We start from the raw sequence: 17923 nt of genomic DNA on the forward strand, positions 1-17923 counted from the left end.
ATATTTTTTTTTTTTTTGACCCTCCTCCTTCATCATCATCATCATCTGTTCATCAACACAATTTAGCTTCCCGATGCAATATTCATTGCCACTACTATTTATATTTTACTCTTCCTTTTCTTTTCTTTTTTTCTCTGTCCTTTGTTTAGTCTTTTTTTATTTATTGGAACCAAAATGAAAATCATGAATGGGTGACGTCAAACTGAATTATTATATTGTTGAGGGATACAAGAGCACAGGTTTTTACTTATTAATTTGAAACGTTAGGATAACAGTAAATTCGTTCTCTTTCGTGTAAGTCCTTTTTTATGAGTAAGTGTTGAAAAATACAATTTCTCATGAGTCATAACCCGCAAGAAGAGTACTTTGTAACACTGCAAGAACATTCAGATGCTCGCACAAGCATTATGTGATGTGTGATGTATCAAACTCAAAGTCAGGCTTAACTTGTAAAGTTGTTCTTGCATGCCCCATCCAAGAAAACCTTTGGGGTTGTCGGTTAAGGACTCCCGGAATCTTTCTTGCGATTTAACCAAAAGTCCGGCTCACATTTCTTTTAGGCATATAGGAATTGGTTAAAATATTAAATATTTGGTCTAATTCCGCCGTAATTTTGATACTCTTTTATCCGTTCAACAAAAACCATCACAAGACACAAATTAGTAGAAAATTACCATACCGATTAAGAACTCAACTCCTTTTGAATTCAGTGTCTGATGCACAGATTAAGCAATTACCGCACCAATTAAACATAGAGATTATACTCAATGTAGCAATCGAGCCAAGATGGAAATTATTATTATTATTTTTTTACCAATATGAAATTAATTAGTGACACAATAATGTAATTAGTTAAATTAGTTAACATGGAGTGGGTCATCGGAACTTGCAAAAACACTGGCCCAATATAATGGGCCACTCACCATGTCCAATTCAGGAATAAAACCCAGAGAATCCGTACATCAAAACTTGGTTCCGGATTCCTAGCAATCTGGAGCGTGCTACTGTGAGGTGGTCCGGAGCTCGTGTGCCACGTGTGTGTCACGTGCCAGGTAATCATTTGTCCCATCCATCATGTCCTAATTTCATCTGTTGTCGCCAACTTAGCCTAATTCATCTTCACTTGTAAGTGAAATGTCTTATATTCGATTTTTGTCAAAGGAAAATTTAAAACACATTATTGCTAGCTCATAGTGAGGCTAAGCTGACCCCTTTCCCTTAATGTACATAATATCGTTTGTTCAAAAAAAAATAATAATAATAATTATCTCTTGTCTTCTTCTTTGCTTTAACACATTCTACCCTTGTGTTATCTCTAAATTACAAGTCTGCATTTTTCTTGGAAAATAAAATGATGCCCAATAGTAAATCAAAAAAATAAAATAGAAGGAGAATAAAATTTCAAACAAACCTTAACAATACATTAAATGGGTATATAAGACACAAATTTAATATAAATGCAAAGAGAAATGCTAAGGAGACTCTCAAAAGTTAGACTATTTATAGATTCTCTAACACGTCATGTTTTTGTCACAATATTTTATAACTTTGGCACGGAAATGACGTTATTGTGATGTGGCAAGGGTCTATGGAGAGTCTCCTAAACATTTCTCAAATGGAAAAACAATAACGTAAATACAACTAAACTAAAGCGAACAAAATCCGCACTAATAACAAAAGAAACTGACCAAAATCACAAACGTTAAAATAACTGCAAAAGCTTTAACGTAAATACAGCTAAACTAAAGCAGACAAAATCCGCACAAATAACAATAAAAACCCATTGGAATCTAGTGTAATCCATGTGCAACCCAAACCTACCAAAATTGTGAAAGGTAGTACACAAGGCTACATTCTCAACAAATCCACAAGATGGTACACTATCATATTATAAGTAGAGAGACATCGAGAGCTATACTTTAAAGTGGTACATTAACATTGTCGTCACTTATATTATACAACATGAAGTATCACATTTTGTTCCGAGTACACACAAAATTTCTCCTTTAACATAGCCTAGCTCTTTGTAATTTCTGGTGGTTAATTCTAATAATTTGACTTTAATTTGCTTCCCAAAGTGTTAAACACCTAAAACCCCTGGAATCCAGCGTGTGTATGAGTCAGATTGTATTACCAAATCTAACCTATTGCCTTGCAAACATATAAAAGTGGATTAGCTTTATATTTATTACCATGGTCGGTTCGTAATATAAGTCTGCATGTAGGGTTGTATCAAAAGAGGAAAGCACAAAAACAGTCAGCTGGTTATCTACTTTTCCCTGAGCACTTTTTAACCTAAACTGGAAGGTGGCACACAAAACCTCCGGTTTTCGCCTCGCAATCCTCCAAAAACCACTGCGCACCACCCCGGAAATGCCGGAAATGCCCCTCACCAACTCTGTTAAATACACCTCCAATCTCCTCCATTCACATTGTAGTTTGGAGAGAATGAGAATGAGCTGCAACGGATGCAGGGTGCTTCGCAAAGGGTGCAGCGACGAATGCGAGATCAGACCCTGCATTGAGTGGATCAAATCCTCCGAGTCCCAAGCCAACGCCACACTTTTTCTTGCCAAATTCTATGGCCGCGCTGGCCTCCTCAATCTCATCAATGCTGGCTCCCCAGCCCTCCGCCCTGGTAAGTGAAAAATTAATCCAAACTCATTTCAATATTGTATGCACATATGAGCTAAGTCAGTCGCACCATTCTGTTTGTTTCTAATCTCGAGTTGAATAAATTAAAAAACAGAATTAACTAGGAATGTGTAGACTGTGCAATTTGAAAAGAAAAAATAATTAGATGTTAGAAAATCATTTCTAAAAAAATTAATATCGCCCATATTCAATTAATTTATACGGTTTTCTTTTAAAAAATGATAATAATTTGTTCTCTTTTTCTTCTTCAAATTACAATTTTGAATTTTCTAAAATTGTTTGTGATTTTCTATTAGCTATTTTCAAGTCGTTATTGTACGAGGCGTGTGGACGGATCGTGAACCCGACGTACGGCTCGGTGGGTTTGATGTGGTCCGGGGGCTGGGACCAATGCCAGGCAGCCGTTGATGCAGTTCTTGAAGGATCGCCCATCATGGGAATTGATGCGGATGTGCTGAAGCGGAACACGAATCCGAACCTGGATCCTCCTCACAAATCCGGGGACATACGCCACGTGTCCAGGGACACAACCTCGGGCAATTCCTCTCATAACAAAGCTACAACCCGGAACAAGCTCAAGAGGTCCGTGAACCGGCCCAAAATCCAACCAGACTTTGCAACCGGGTCAAACACCAAGAGTTTGGCACAAGTCTGTAATGTTCCAGACCCGGATGACTTGTACCCGATTCCGCAAGGAAACGGGTCTAGGGGAGATCAACAAGCTGCTGATGATCAAGATGGAGAGGTAGGGTTGGAGCTGACTCTTGGTCTTGGGTTACCTCCTCTAACCCATCTTAATTAATTAATTAGTTATTAAGTTTGTGATGTGGATGTTTGAGGCAGTGACAAGTGGAAAGGAAAGTTACGAGGAGTAAGCACAAATGTGTTTCATGCAATGCGGGAAGGGTTCTGAGTTGCTTGTGTTTTTGCCGCTGTTCCTGTTTGTGTTACTTTTTCGCTTAGAAAATCTGTGTCGGCTAAAAATTTTGAGTGGAGTTCTGTTTTGGTGTAAGAGAATTAAGACATATGTATACATATATGCGCAAGCAAAAAATTTACTTTAGATTTGGCATTTGGCGATTCATATATGTAAATTTCAGTCATGATCGTTAATGTACCAGTTCTTCACCGAAAGTGTGAATTGTTTTCCTTTTTATTTTGAATAATTAAATTGAATATAACATTACGAATACAACATCACCATCCTGAAAAAGACTAGGAATCTTCGAAGAACTTGAGGATTAGGTAAGTCGAACTACGCGCAAAGCTGACACGGAACCAAAGTTCTATCAAGCCTAGAGAACAATTGGAGAGAAGCAACCCCAGATACTAAAGAAACATCCACAATAAATTTGGTAACTTCTCGCTTTGTGAGGGTTAGAGGAAATGTTTATTGTACAAAACCTTACTTTTTTTTTTTTTTTTTAAACTTGTTCTCATGATCTTTTGGTCACAAAAGGAACACATGCATTTCTAGGTCTAATAAATCGCAAGTCACATATCAGTCCCTTCGTTCGTCTTACAAGACTAGTTGTCGAATCTAAAGAAACAAGTGACGGGTAATGTGTTTGTGGGTTCCGAGTCATATGAACAAAAAGACTAAGAAAAGACGCTTGCATGGAGGACACGGAAATAATTTTATCAGAGATGCCAACGCAGGATACTTCATGTCTTGTGTTGTGACTCAATCTGCTGCAATACCAAGTAAAAACACTGAATTTCCATTTTCAGTTTTGCTCGATTATCTTTGAAAATAATCCGCAACCTGCGTAGACCTTGTTTTGGATGCACAAATGGATTAATAAATTAATCATTTTACAATAAACAAATGCAGATGTGTTAATTGACTACATTTTTCAATGACCGAGAAATTAATCTGGAGTGATTTGTATGAACATATAAATCGAGTAAATTCGCATCCAAATTGGATGCAAATAATTGCTTCGTTTTTACCAACAGAAAATTGGGTACGAAAGTTGTTAATTATTTGTACAACGAAACAAGCAGAGCCCACATCTGTAAAATTATGTAGACCTAAACCCTACATATACATATATATTCATGAACTCAGTCAAAAATATTTATTTTATTAATTAATGGATTTACACGCTGCGTGCATGTATACACAAACTCAAGTTTACTACAAGGTAAACTTATGGGCCGAGCCACCGGTGGACGTTCATTTGGCAAGCACGGGAAAAGCAGATCCGGCAAAGGATGATCGCTTGACAAACCTCCCTTTCATTCTTGGCCTTTTCTCCGCATTCAGCTTTCGAACTTCGTACCTTATTTTCTTCGAGAACAGCCTTGTTCTCCGCTTTTCTCTGTACCTTGACACCCTCGCCTCCCTCCCTCCGTCCACCATTGCCGGATGTACCCCGATTCCGTTCAAATCTCCGTAAGGGTAATGAAGTCCAGGTCCACATACACCCTGCAAGGTTCACAAACATAGTCCTTTGTTAATTCTATTTATTGTATCCCTCCACATATATAATCAATTATATTAAGCATTTATTTATCAATTAACGAATTTGAACTTAAGACTTCTTTCAACAAATTATTGCAAGACCTCATTTGTATTCATATACATTCCATATTACTTGTAGTTTATACCAAAGGAAAAGAATTGAAGACTTCGGGCAAGAAGTACAAACCATGTAGTCAGGCAAACATTCGGAGTCGAAATCCGGGCGGTCACCGGAGGTCCACGGGGAGCCATCCCAGGCTGTAATCACCGCCTCGTAATCCAGCCTCAAAATCGTCTTCCTCTTCTTGCTGTTATCTATTGCATCTTCGTCCGCCTCCTCATGTTCATGATCTTCGGTACAATTACTATCGATTCCCACTATCATTTTGTCATCCTGCTCACCGCACGATGCAGGCGAGTCATCATAATCTTCAAAATTCAAAACAAAAGGCTCCTTCATCATATCAATCTCACTCTCCCCCAATTGGCACCCCATAAAATCAACACCGTCTATTCCATCTTGATCATCATCCTCCTCTAACTTCACTCTACCTTTCGATTCCTTTTCTTTACAATCCCTCAACCCTAACCCTTCCATCCCAATACACTGATCGTCATTGAGGCCCCTCCCCAGCAAACTATCCACGTCAGCCGCGAACTCCGCAAGATCCATGTCGCTCGGAAGCAGAAACCCATCATGGCCGTTACAATTCGGCAACGACGAAACTGCTTTGGATTGGCTTCCAACATTATCAGAAACAGTACTAAGATTAGCTTCGTAATTCGCAGCTGCATCTTCACTAGAGTTACCAGAGTTACTGCACAGCTCCGCAACAGACGGATCGAATATCGGAACCCTATAAAGCAGCTGCTGGTCTTCCTCATTTTCTTCATCGTACGAGTTATTATCGTCTCCCCCAACTTCCGGAACCTGCGGAAACAGGTTCCGGATTCCTTCCTTGGATTTTCCATGATGTGTCATGGACTTCCCGCCCCGCGGCGTTCGCGGCTTCCGCGTGAACCCGCGGTGCCAAGACGGTGCCGCCGAGGTCTTCGAAACAGCGGTCGTTCTATCATCTTTGTTGCTAGGTTTGAGAGACGACGCCGTCTTCAAGAGAACCCTTTCGTGCCGACGGGCCAATTGGTTGGCGGAGTGCACGTCGGAGTCGCAGGCTTCGCATAAGAAAGCGTCGTCAGCAGCGCAGTACCAACGAGCTCTCTTTTTTATGCAGCTGTCACACGCTCGGGCAGTTTTACCGCCGACGGCATGTGCCACTTTCTTGCTAGAATTCATCAAAATTCGACCCCAGATTTGAAATCCAAAAATCTTTTTGGAGAAAGTTTAAAATAGTGCGAAGTCGAGAATGTGCGCAGAACTGTTTGATGAATGCACTTTTATTTAGGTGAAGAGCGCAAGAAATAATTGGGGTGTGTGTGCGCGCTACACAGCCCGCGCTTTTACAGTGCATATAACAGCGAAGGCAGCTCTTGGATTTGCACTTTTGGGGAGGAGAGAGAGAGGGGATTGTACTTTCGGGCCCAGGCGACGCCTTATCTGTATCCTTATTGGTCGAGTTTAGAAAGTCGATCCGAATCCCCGGCTTCCCATTGGCTACTTCTCCCCATCGACGGATTTCTCGTTTGTTAGTGGATACGGGTCCCACCTCTCACTTTCCGCTTGCCTTATTTTTTCTCGACCCGAATTTGAAAAGGACCGTTTTGTTGGTTTGTCAACCCTGCCCCGTTAGTCCATCGGTACTACTTGTTTAACTTTCGGACTCTTGCATTCCCTCCATGCATTGCGGTCCCCATAGCGACGTGTCCTCTCAAAAGGTCTTGGATTCTTTGGATTTTATCCATCGAAAATCCTTTTCGGAGCGTGATAGGACCAATCAGCCAATAATATCAGTCCACATGCATAAGATCATCTTCTCACCCCGGACCTGGAGAGGTAACTCGTTCAGATAATAAACACAGATCTATCAACCAAAAAGTAAAAGAAAACACAGATCTAACTGTGACTTCTAGTATTGCTGCGTATATAACTTTCAAATTCTATGCCTCTTTCGCCATTTTGATTAGAAGTTAAGTTTGTTTAAAAGAAGTGATTTCCGAACTCTTTCTTTTCCTCGTTCAGTTCTTCTTTTTATAACCTTTGATGATTTACGGAACCAAGAGTAATGAAATAACAAAAACAAAATGCGGAGATGTTGCAAAATGAGATGTTATCAGTGGAAGTTAAAAATGGAGGGGTTAGATAGCAAGAAAACGAAGTACATTGAGGAAAGATATTTATGTAGCTATTCTTCTTTACAAACAAATGAAAGTTTGATATTTGTGTAGACACTTCTATTTTATAATTTTGATGAGATATTAGTTGCATATGCGTCAGATTCGATTTACAGTTTTGCATGTAAACAAAACCAAATGACGCTTTCGTATAAATATGTATCTAGCATGGCGAAAGAATAGAACTTGAGTTTTATGCTTGAAAATATGTTTTGCTATATCGATTTTATAGCTAGTTGATTGAAAGTAGAAATGATGTCGACGAATTTTTTTCTACCTCGATCGATAAGAAGTCATCCCTCATAAGTCACTCTTGACTAGTAATAGAAAGGGATGGGTTGAAATAGGAATATGAAAAGCAGATCGGGGCACGATCTTGACAAACAAAAAATGTTTGAAAATATAGGTCGTGATGATTAGTGGTTTAAATTAGCTTGCTTAACACATATCTCCTATCTAGTTAATTAGATAAAAGGATAAGTATTAACTGTGTATAGATAAAGCTGATGTGGAGATCTCTGCAATTGCATAAGATTACCGAGAGTGCCGAATTTTCTTGAAGAAAATTGACATGATATTATGAATAATACTTGGCTCGTCAAAATATGAGTATGAGTTTCTTAAAAACTATATATCGACATAATATTACGATTAATAGAATTTTATGTTTATGATCAGACTGTTCATATTATAAATCATTCTATAAAATTGTCTTTGCAAAAAATCATACAAAAATAAGTACAAAACTCTGTGATTTGAACACGAATAATTTTAACTATGAATTCATATTCCTTTTTAAGTAGCTAAGAATATTTTTCCTTGTTTTGGTTACGTGGAAAAGGACATATGTGTAGTTATCCGTGTAGGACCTAAACAGTAATAGCCCATCCCTCTCCATCTCTCTCCAAAATAATTTAGAATCTGGCTCATTTGTGTATGCTTGTCTACTCTACAACTGTACAACATGGATGTATGGGATAAGGTTTGGGAATATGTTTTACCAAATTAACTACAGGGTGGGAGTAGGGAGAAATTGAGGATAATATATCAGAACGAAAAAAAAATAAATTGTTATTAGTGTTTAATCTTTATTTTTTATTTTGTGCGTCGTTGCGTGCTCTATCCTTCCGCTAGGTAATTCATTTTTTCTCTCTCCCACATAGCAAAAAACCAAAATAATTATGAAATGAACCCCTTATTTGCTTTTGATTTTTCTTATATAATATCTTATGAGAAAGTTACAAAATAAAATAATGAGAAATGTATTGAGTTATAAAATAAATAAATAAATAAATAAAATCCCACCTCATGAATTTGAGAAGTCGTATAGGACTCACCAACCATTGATTGATAGAATTAGAAAAAAAAAATGCAAATGATGTATGTAACTAATCAACTAGATAATATCAAAATGTTTTTTTGATACCTATATATTTACACCAAGAGATAAAAATTTGGATTGAGTCACACAATGAACAAGTTATAATAAAGTGGTACTATGCTCGTCATTCATAAAAGTTCAAATTTAATATACTTATAAATGCGATAAATGCTAATAAATTATAACACTAAGTGACTATTTTTTTAATACTAAAGTGGAATTTCAAAATATCTCTAAATATGATATTTTCAAGTGAAAGTTGAAAATATCTCTAAACAAAAATATCTGCTCAAAAAGGAATTCTGGGGCTTAGTTTTGTTGAAACACATGGTTATGGTAAACACTGGGCCTGAGGCCCAGTGCTCGTAAACATTTTACGCTCGGCCCAAAAGGCGCATTCTTACTGAAACCTGAGTACGTTAAGCCAGAAGCGGCAACAAGGGCAATTTCGTCATTGAGAAATCCGATCGCCTTGTTGGGTGTAGGGTTGATTGGTTGGGTACTCTGCTGAGCTGCTGAGGCAAACCACTGTTCCCGTCCAAGATCACCGACTCGCGCTCTGTCTAAAGGCTCAAGCTTTGTAAGTTTTTGCTTATAACGGTGCAGCAAGCTCTGCAACTTTCTTCGCACTCTGTAATTTTGCTCACCTGCATATATGGATAGATGTTATCTTCGCCATTAATTTTTTCGATTCAAGTTATGAATACAGCATTAATTTTACTTAATCAAACTTTTACCATTGAAATCTGTATCGATTTTGATTTTCGCCCGGTAATTATATCTGATTATGGAACTCCAAACTGCAATTAAGCAAAACCATGTTTCCAGCTTTGATAATTATACTTTTCAATGATTATTTGAGATGCAAGTTTTGGACGTTTTAGAGATTGGAACGCAGAAATGTAGTTTATGGAATCGAAAACACCGAAACCATTGATGCAGTATAAACTATAAGGGGTAGTAAGTTATTATGCAGAGTAAATTATGCAAGCGTAAATCATGCAGTTTAATCGTTACAGTTTTTGCCCGAAAGAGGGAATTTGGGTTCACATTTAGTCACCGAAGATGGTTCCATAGGTTTTCTGATGAAGAGGAATTCGAGGATATACAGTCCCTTTTTCTATTATATGATGGGATTCTATATATATGTATTAGAGTTAGTTCGTTTCAAGTAGTGAACCGATTGCACTTAAGATGGACATTTATGAATTACTATTTTGTAGGTGTTGTTTGCATTTCGCAAGATCAATTCAGATTAAGAAAAACTAATGAAAAGGACTTGAAAACTTTGAGTTTTAACGATAAGGACAAAAAGGGTAAAGTGAATGGTACCAGGATTGACTTTTTCCTGGAAAAATGTGGTTTTTCGTTACAGTGAACAATACCAGAAGCTTTTCGTTAAAGTTCTCTTCAGATTATTGATTACGCTCCTAAGTTAGAAAAAATAAGGATGATTAAGTAATATTCTCTACTTTGATGCGTAAATTAGTGCTTAGTGTTGAGTTACTTTGAGGAGCTAATTTGAGATCGATATATGAGGTTTATATTTCTCTTTGAAAGAAAGAGATAAGAGTTCATCATTTGAGGTTCTTTAATAGCCCTTTTAAATAGGAAATTTTAGGATCATGTTTAGCTGACGTGTTTGATACTTAGTACCTTTTAAAGTATTGATCCATGATCCGATGGAAACGGAAGTCATTGTGGTGCTCCATACATCTTAAATGGCGTTATTAAAACAATCAAGGAAGCATGGAATCAATAGAGAGCAAGGATATTACATCTATTTCCATTCAATTCTCATGTTTTGGCAGCTCTGTTCATTGAACGGTTGGCCCAAGGATGATGTTTCATCTTCTGTCTTAATTTATGTCTCGATCATACAGAAATAGTGTGATGATGGCATCCATACTGCAGGACCTTGTGATGTCAGGGAGAAACCGTATGTCTCGCCATTCTGATGGTTATCGAGTTTATCGTGATGTTCCGCGACCTGTTATGAACCGAGGACCAGGACCCTTGTCTATTCGCCCTGCAGCTCTGGAAGAAGAAGTTGCTGTGCAGCGTAGAGAAATGCAGCGAATTATTGCTGAGAACCAGCTTGTAATTGATGATAATACCCTTCTTCAAAGGCAATTGACAGATGCAAGAGATGAAATTCATAGATTGGGGCAGCTCATACCTAAAATCCGGGCTGAGAAAGAAGCGCAGTCTAGGGAGTTGATTGAGAGAGAATTGAAGCTAGAAGCTGATCTCCGTGCTACAGAGCCTTTAAAGGCGGAAGTTATGCAGTTAAGAGCTGAAGTTCATAAACTGAATAATTTACGGCAGGAACTGTCTTCCCAAGTCCAAGGTTTGACACAGGACGTTACTCGGTTTCAAGTGGAGAATCAGCAACTAATTGCCATGAGGGCTGATATTGATGTGATGCGAAACGAGCTTGTTGAGACCAGGTTTTGACAACGAATTTCTATTTAGTTTTATAGCCAAAATACTATCTCTTCTTTTCCTTTTTAGGAGATGGGTGACACACATTAGGATGATACTGCATTTTCAACTACATTAGCTGCTGCTCTTTTGTATGCATATTTGGATTGACTATGCAACACCTTTTTTAGGAGAGCTTATGAATTTGAGAGGAAAGCCAATGAAGAACAAGTTGAGCAAAAGCAAGCAATGGAAAAGAATCTTGTCTCCATGGCTCGTGATATAGAGAAGCTAAGAGCAGAGCAGCTGAATGCAGACAGGAGGGCACGAGGACTAGGTGAACCTCTCTCTCGCTCTTTCTCATCCATGCACACACAAACGCACAGAACTCTAGCGCTCATGGACCTCGTGGTCTTGGGTTTCTAACGCACTGAACCGCCGGCAGGCAAGGTGTTTTGAGTCTTGACTCCTCTCATATTTATGTATAGGTGGTAAGAGTTACGGAATGATGAATGGAAGTCCCGATATGAGATATTCAGGTGGTCCATATCGCAATGGCTATAGCACCGGTTGGGGACCCTACGATAGGCGTGGATCACGACATTAAGTTGTCCTGAAGATATGGAATTGCTCTGGAATTGGGTACCCATGTCTGCGGTCCAGTGGTGCTTATAGAGTAAAGTGGACTCCGGAGGATGAGGCCACAGAAACGAAACAACCTTAGTCCTTGTAAAATTTCTGAACATTTTATCCTTTGTATGATTTGCGCCTGTAGTGATGGTGCCTTGAGCAGCATGTTGCATGTTGTATGCGCAAGTTTTATTTTTCTTGTAGCTTGATTTTTATTGTCACACACAATTGTAGTTAACATACAACCCAACACAAAGTGCGGTCAAATAACCAAAGGTTGGTCATTTGTTAAATCATAGACATTCCGACAATCATGTAAAAAAAGCTTCATTCCTTTCAAAAAGATGTTCATTGTAACAATTTTCATTTGTCAACCCTCGCAAAGCAGGAAGTCTTGTTGGCTCGGAGTCGTCCTAAGTCCTAAAATGTAACCGTCATTGTTGCTCGATCATTGGGACTATCCTTTTAGAACCTTGGAAATGGCTTGAACAGTGGAAGGCGTTGTCCGACAACATCCTCCGATGAGTTTAGCACCCGAATCGCGCCAGATTGTTGCAAAGCATTCAAAGTTTTCATCATCAAAACACTTGGCAGGCTGTTCATTTAAGACAATACACAATTGATTAGTTGATATACACATCATGAACTGTGTTTAGAGAGAGAGAACCTAAAAACAACTTGGACTCACCAGCCATCTCTTAGCTTTGCCGTCCCATATCTCACCACTATTAGGGTACACAATAATTGCTTTACTGGTTAACTGGAGGAAAGAAACAGCCTGCATTAGATCTAATTCACAAGTTTTTCGGACACGCGGATTTCCGATATTTTTTGAATTTAGAAATTACCTCCTTAAACTTGCAGATGAGAGATTGAATCAAATGAGGAGGTGTGCAATTTATTCCCACAGCATGTATTTTGTTACTTTTGCTTATCACCTCAAGGCATTCCTTAAAACTCTCTCCAGATGGGGCATTTTCACCATCCACAGAGCTGAAACATATCCAAGATGGAATCTGGACGTTCTGTTCGTCCAGCAGCTCGACGCAGGCCTGCAATTGTGTTCGAGAAAACCAAGATACCGTCAAGTTTTGAAAATCCATGACACTGTGGAGAACAAGATACTAATTGGTAGATGCGCACAAACCTGAGCTTCAAGTTTATTAGGAATGGTCTCAAATGCAAGTAAATCAGGACCTGCTTCGACAAGAACTTGCAATCTGCGCCGGTGGAAATCCTTCAGCTTATCAACATCCACACGGGGTCCATAACACCCGCTGAAAAGACCAACACATCGAAATTAGACATCCGAACAAAGTACATTACAACGATCATCTGGCTAAACAGGGTGTCAAGGAGATGCATACCTATATTCTGAGCCGTCAGCGAGATAAGCTCCATAGCTTCCAATGGAGGCAGCAACCAAAGCTCGGTTATAGCGATGATCGGGTGTCACTTTCAGAGCATCCCAGAAACTATTTCGGGCTTCGACAGCCAGTTTCACACTTTTCTTCAGCAACAACTCCCCTTGTTCAATGGAGAGTCCTCTGGACAAAAATCCAGGTATTGTGGCCTATTTCACAAAGTAAAAGTTGTTGGATTTTCTTCTATAAAGTATCGAGTTTGAAGTGTTTTTCCTCGAATGTTACCGATGGGTTATCCGCAAAAGCCCCGAATTGTTCGAATTTGCAGAACCCCAAAAACAGAGAAGAAGAACAAGTTTGTAATAGTAACGTGTATTAGGAAAAGAAATGAACCTGGTAAGAAGAAGTGATAAGAATATCAGCGCCGGCTTCCAAGTAGTCCAAGTGAACCTGAGGAATTTGAAAATTTCAACCCAAACCCAACATTCATCAGAACAATTAGATAGAGAGATCCAATCAAACAGTGAAGAAAATGGGTATAGAGAGAGAGAGACACACACACACACCCGTTTGATGAGGTCGGGTTGTTTGATGAGGCAGACGGCGCTCCAGAGAGGGTCGTTGATGGCAGCGCCGTGCCTCTCCAGCTGGGTGGCGAAGCCTCCGTCCACCACAGCACAGCCCCCTGCTTTCTCTATTACATCCTCCAACGACGAGGTAATGGCCTTCTTCAATCCCATCTCTCTCTGGCTACTGTAAGTCTACAGAGAATAACAGAGATTGCGGAGTAATGCGGAAAGAGATAGAAGTTGGGGAATGAATAAATGGAGGAAAAAAAGGGTTGCTGGGGTGGTTTTGAACGTAGACAGAAAGAATAAGGACGGAAAGGCAGACCAAGTTCAACGTTTCCTTCGCGTTTCTTCTCTTTTTATCGGGGAATGCGGAGTCCCTCCTTTTCTACGTTTTCGGTGTCTAGTTTCTCGGACACTCGGGATCCACGTTCGAATCATAAGCAGTCTCGTGTGTATCTAATCTTTTTAGGATTGATTATTTTTGGGATTAAGTACAAGATTAATATCCAATCTTTAATGTTTGTATCTAAATTGATTTAAATCATTTCAAATAATTATTAATCTTTTAAAAATTTGATTATTGGTGCTGATAAATTAGACGATAGTAGTCAGAGAGAGATTGAAATGCGTCTGTAAGTTTTCTCGAGCCAAGGAATGATGAATTACCATAGTGAAGCCATGTTCTCCTTTTTTCCTAATTAACAAAACATTAATGACCTCATGAATGTTTAATTTTTTGAACATTGGATAGAAAAAATAATTTAAAAGATCAATAGGATAATGAAAAATAAAAATATGGATAATGAAATGAAACTATGGGAGAAGCAAGCAAGAAGGAAAAATGTATGAGAGGGAAAGCGGGGTTGGTGATGAACAGGCGATGATGTGCTCTGCTTACCAACCCTAACCAAGACTAAATAACTTATAATATTTAGGGTTTGGAAGAAGTCATTTTGTGTCCTAGGGTTCGTTTTGGAGGACCAGGATTCTCTCCTAATCTAAGGATGAGGATCCTCATGACCAAGGGATGTGGGCTGTTGGATAAAATCCAACGGCTACAAACAGGAGGGTTCCTTTAAAGTTATAATAATTATAACCATTGGATTTTCATCCAACGGTCCACATCCCTTGATCATGAGGATCTCATCCTTAGATTAGGAGAGGATCCTGATCCCGTTTTGGAAGTCAAGATGGATAAATTAAAATCATTTTAAGGGTTTTTCTTAGATTGCTTAAGGAATTTTTAGTGATTTATATGACAATTAAAAACTCTTTTAACTAGTTTGACGGTAAAATATAAGTGCTTATTGCTCTTATAAGCACTTTATGAAGAAGCAAACTGTCATATGTTTATTGAAGAAACACTTTTAAATAGTTTGACAGTAGAAATTTTAATGTGTTTGTAACAAGGGCAGTTCTAGACAAAAACGCTTATGTCCCTCTTATAACTTGAGTAGGCGACATATTTGATGTGTTATGCTTCTAAGGTGTATTAATAAAAAAAAATGAATATCCACGTATTATAACTTTGGCATAATAACACAATGTGGGGGTGTTTCCGGTAAAGAAATATCTACTAAATGTAGTGGGCAACTTCAATAACGCGGGTACATTGATACCATGACGTCTTATGGTATTAAATTATGTGCAAAAACACTTACAAATGTCATTATATTATTAACATAGAATATCACGTACCATATATATGAGTAATGTATGTATAAAATACCATATAAGTATAAATAAAAAAATGAAAGTAAAATGCGCTTTTATTTAAGACGGTGGGTTTGACTGTTTAGTATTTAAGATGGGGCGGGCCAATAGGCCCAACGTACCGTTGGATCTAGGTTTGGGGGCCACGTGCCAGCATGTGCAGTTGGAAATTGGAAGTGTTATTTGTTATTTAGCCACCGGCCCAGTAGGGTCGGCAACATTGCCGCTGGATCCATATACATGCCATGACTCATGACCCTGTCTCCATCGCGTTTGAATGCCGCTAGCTGTGGACAGTAACATGCTTTGTTTTAAATTAACAGCAAAAATATAAGAATATCAATTAATTCTACAGGGTTTTAAATCAATATTCATGGCAATTTTTTGTTGTTCAATAAATCTTCAAGAAATTATATATATATATATATATATATATATATATATATATATATATATATATATATATTGTTATCTCGCTAGCACCCTCACCTTAAAGAAAAATTGAACTTCTCAAAATTCATTATTAAAAAAATAAATTAAGCGTAGCACATAACACATTTTTAAATTTTATTTTTTTGACTTGTTATTGAGAACAAATCAAATCACAGAGATCTCCATGATCTCACTTGAAAGAGTAATTTTTTAATATGCTCGGAATAGGAGGTGTACTATTCTATGTTTTGGGCACATTGATAAATTTCTCCGCTTAACAAAGTTTTGATCCCCCAAATAAGTTTTTTACTAAAATATAGAAAGTAGCCATGGGAAATGGGTAGAGCGAGGTAGTAAATTATGCATTTCGAAAAATCAAGCTATACCACTTTTGGAATTTGGTGACATAAAAAACATTTCCCAAGATTAAACTTTTGGTTTGGGCAATTAGGCTAGAGCTGGTATGTAAACTTTGGTAGTAGTTGGTATGTAACCCTTTCCTAATTAAGGTTAAACATTTCCTAAACCCTAAGGATAATGATGTAAGTCTCCAGTTCAGGGTGCATTAATCTTGTCAAGCTTTCACTGTCAAGAATAAGTGCAACGATTAATTTTGTCAAGCTTTCACTGTCAAGAATAAGTGCAACGATTAATTTTGTCAAGCTTTCACTGTTAAGAATAAGTGCAACGATTAATCTTGTCAAGCCTCTAGGATTAAGACTTGATGAGAAATCCTAAAAAGAACAAGAACAAAAAATACTCTTATTTTGTTCCTTTTCTCTCGCTCACACTTTGCCCTTACTATTATATCGCCCTAACTCCTTGAGTGGTGTACAACTTATTGTTTTGCTCCACTTCAAAACTAGTGTAATAGCACCTTTATATAGACATAATAAAGCTCTTCTTCAATAAAAAATACTAATCATTGGAATCTAGTTATGAATCATTCTCCAATTATGAAACCAACTCCAATTAGGAACACCAATCTAATTGGAAAAACCATTCCACTTGCGAAAACACTTTACTTCTATGAGACTATAATTCTTAATAGACTTAGAACAACTATCACCTCAAGGTGGAAAGACCAACAAATTTTAATCACTGCCAAATTCCAATTAATTGTCTCCTTCACAATTTCACTTCACAACAATGTGTTGAAAAAGAATTGGACTTGGCTGCTGAAAGATCAACAGCAGCTGCTGTTAATGACTAATTACAACTAAAAACGTGTTCAAATATATATATTTTTTTAATCAAAACTTGGACACGTGTCTAACCATGATTGGTCATCAACAGCAAATTTCTATCCGTTGAAAAATACGATCTAGCGACTTTGTTTAATTGTTTCCAAATGTGGGGCCGAATTAAAGTAATTAACAGATGCTCTGAGATGGCTTCCAACATGTTCTCTTCTCAGATGACATGTCAATTGGTTAGTTTTATTGGGCGGTCAATGGGTACAGAGTGCAGACAAACATATCACAATCATATCACGGTAGCGAGACACTTGTCGATTTAGAGGTAGCGTGGATGATATTTTTGCATGTAATGCAACACCCAAATAAATTAACTGTTTTTCTATAAAATAAAAAGATAAAAAATAATTAACCAACTTGTACTCAACGGTTCACTATTAATATCATTTTTTAGACTCCTAACAGTCTAACACAATGTTATATTTTATATACAAGACTTTTTTCACATAACCGTGCATTAGTAGTTTAGAATGCCAAGATAATAGAAACCAGTTTTACTAGCTAAATCTTTCTTATATACGACAGTTTCAGTCTCATCTGCAATGGCCAATGCTGGCTAGCCACCGTATAATCTTTGAAATATTAATGGCATCTGCAGCCCTGCATATTTGTTAACTAATTTCTTCACCCTTGCATCCACAAGGACCGCAACCATGAAGTCATTCACCAATACATACATAGGCATACTGCTCAGCCGTTTCAATTGGCCAGATAACGAAATTAAAGAGAGAACCGTTTTC

The 17923-nt window shown here is 37.9% G+C and overlaps 4 protein-coding genes across 5 annotated transcripts; 2 read left to right on the plus strand and 2 right to left on the minus strand.

Moving 5' to 3' along the window:
• Window positions 1-2325: 2325 nt before the first annotated feature.
• LOC137730663 (LOB domain-containing protein 42-like) lies at window positions 2326-3789 on the plus strand. Its single transcript, XM_068469634.2, has 2 exons — window positions 2326-2638; window positions 2952-3789. Exons 1-2 carry the CDS (start codon window positions 2374-2376, stop codon window positions 3455-3457), a joined length of 771 nt encoding a protein of 256 aa, XP_068325735.2. The 5' UTR covers window positions 2326-2373; the 3' UTR covers window positions 3458-3789.
• A 933-nt stretch (window positions 3790-4722) lies between these two features.
• LOC137732162 (zinc finger protein CONSTANS-LIKE 6) lies at window positions 4723-6599 on the minus strand. Its single transcript, XM_068471462.2, has 2 exons — window positions 5310-6599; window positions 4723-5086 (listed from the first exon to the last, which is right to left on the minus strand). Exons 1-2 carry the CDS (start codon window positions 6414-6416, stop codon window positions 4835-4837), a joined length of 1359 nt encoding a protein of 452 aa, XP_068327563.1. The 5' UTR covers window positions 6417-6599; the 3' UTR covers window positions 4723-4834.
• A 2625-nt stretch (window positions 6600-9224) lies between these two features.
• On the plus strand, window positions 9225-12206 carry LOC137731545 (protein FLX-like 3). 2 transcript variants are annotated; one of them, XM_068470672.2, is made up of 4 exons: window positions 9225-9372; window positions 10707-11242; window positions 11408-11553; window positions 11705-12206. In XM_068470672.2, the coding sequence occupies exons 2-4, from the start codon at window positions 10716-10718 to the stop codon at window positions 11821-11823; spliced, it is 792 nt and encodes a 263-aa protein (XP_068326773.1). In that variant the 5' UTR covers window positions 9225-9372; window positions 10707-10715; the 3' UTR covers window positions 11824-12206. The 2 variants fall into 2 exon arrangements, with proteins under 2 accessions (XP_068326773.1, XP_068326772.1); XM_068470671.2 differs by having other exon boundaries at window positions 9235-9372; window positions 10676-11242.
• Window positions 12158-14209, minus strand: HMT-1 (Homocysteine S-methyltransferase family protein). Its single transcript, XM_068470670.2, has 7 exons — window positions 13777-14209; window positions 13604-13660; window positions 13214-13419; window positions 12994-13123; window positions 12695-12898; window positions 12535-12606; window positions 12158-12441 (listed from the first exon to the last, which is right to left on the minus strand). Exons 1-7 carry the CDS (start codon window positions 13948-13950, stop codon window positions 12304-12306), a joined length of 981 nt encoding a protein of 326 aa, XP_068326771.1. The 5' UTR covers window positions 13951-14209; the 3' UTR covers window positions 12158-12303.
• Between the last annotated feature and the right edge of the window lie 3714 nt (window positions 14210-17923).

This window comes from Pyrus communis, chromosome 16 (assembly GCF_041283825.1).
Source record: "Pyrus communis isolate YQ-2024b chromosome 16, ASM4128382v1, whole genome shotgun sequence".
NCBI classification, from domain to species: Eukaryota; Viridiplantae; Streptophyta; class Magnoliopsida; order Rosales; family Rosaceae; genus Pyrus; species Pyrus communis.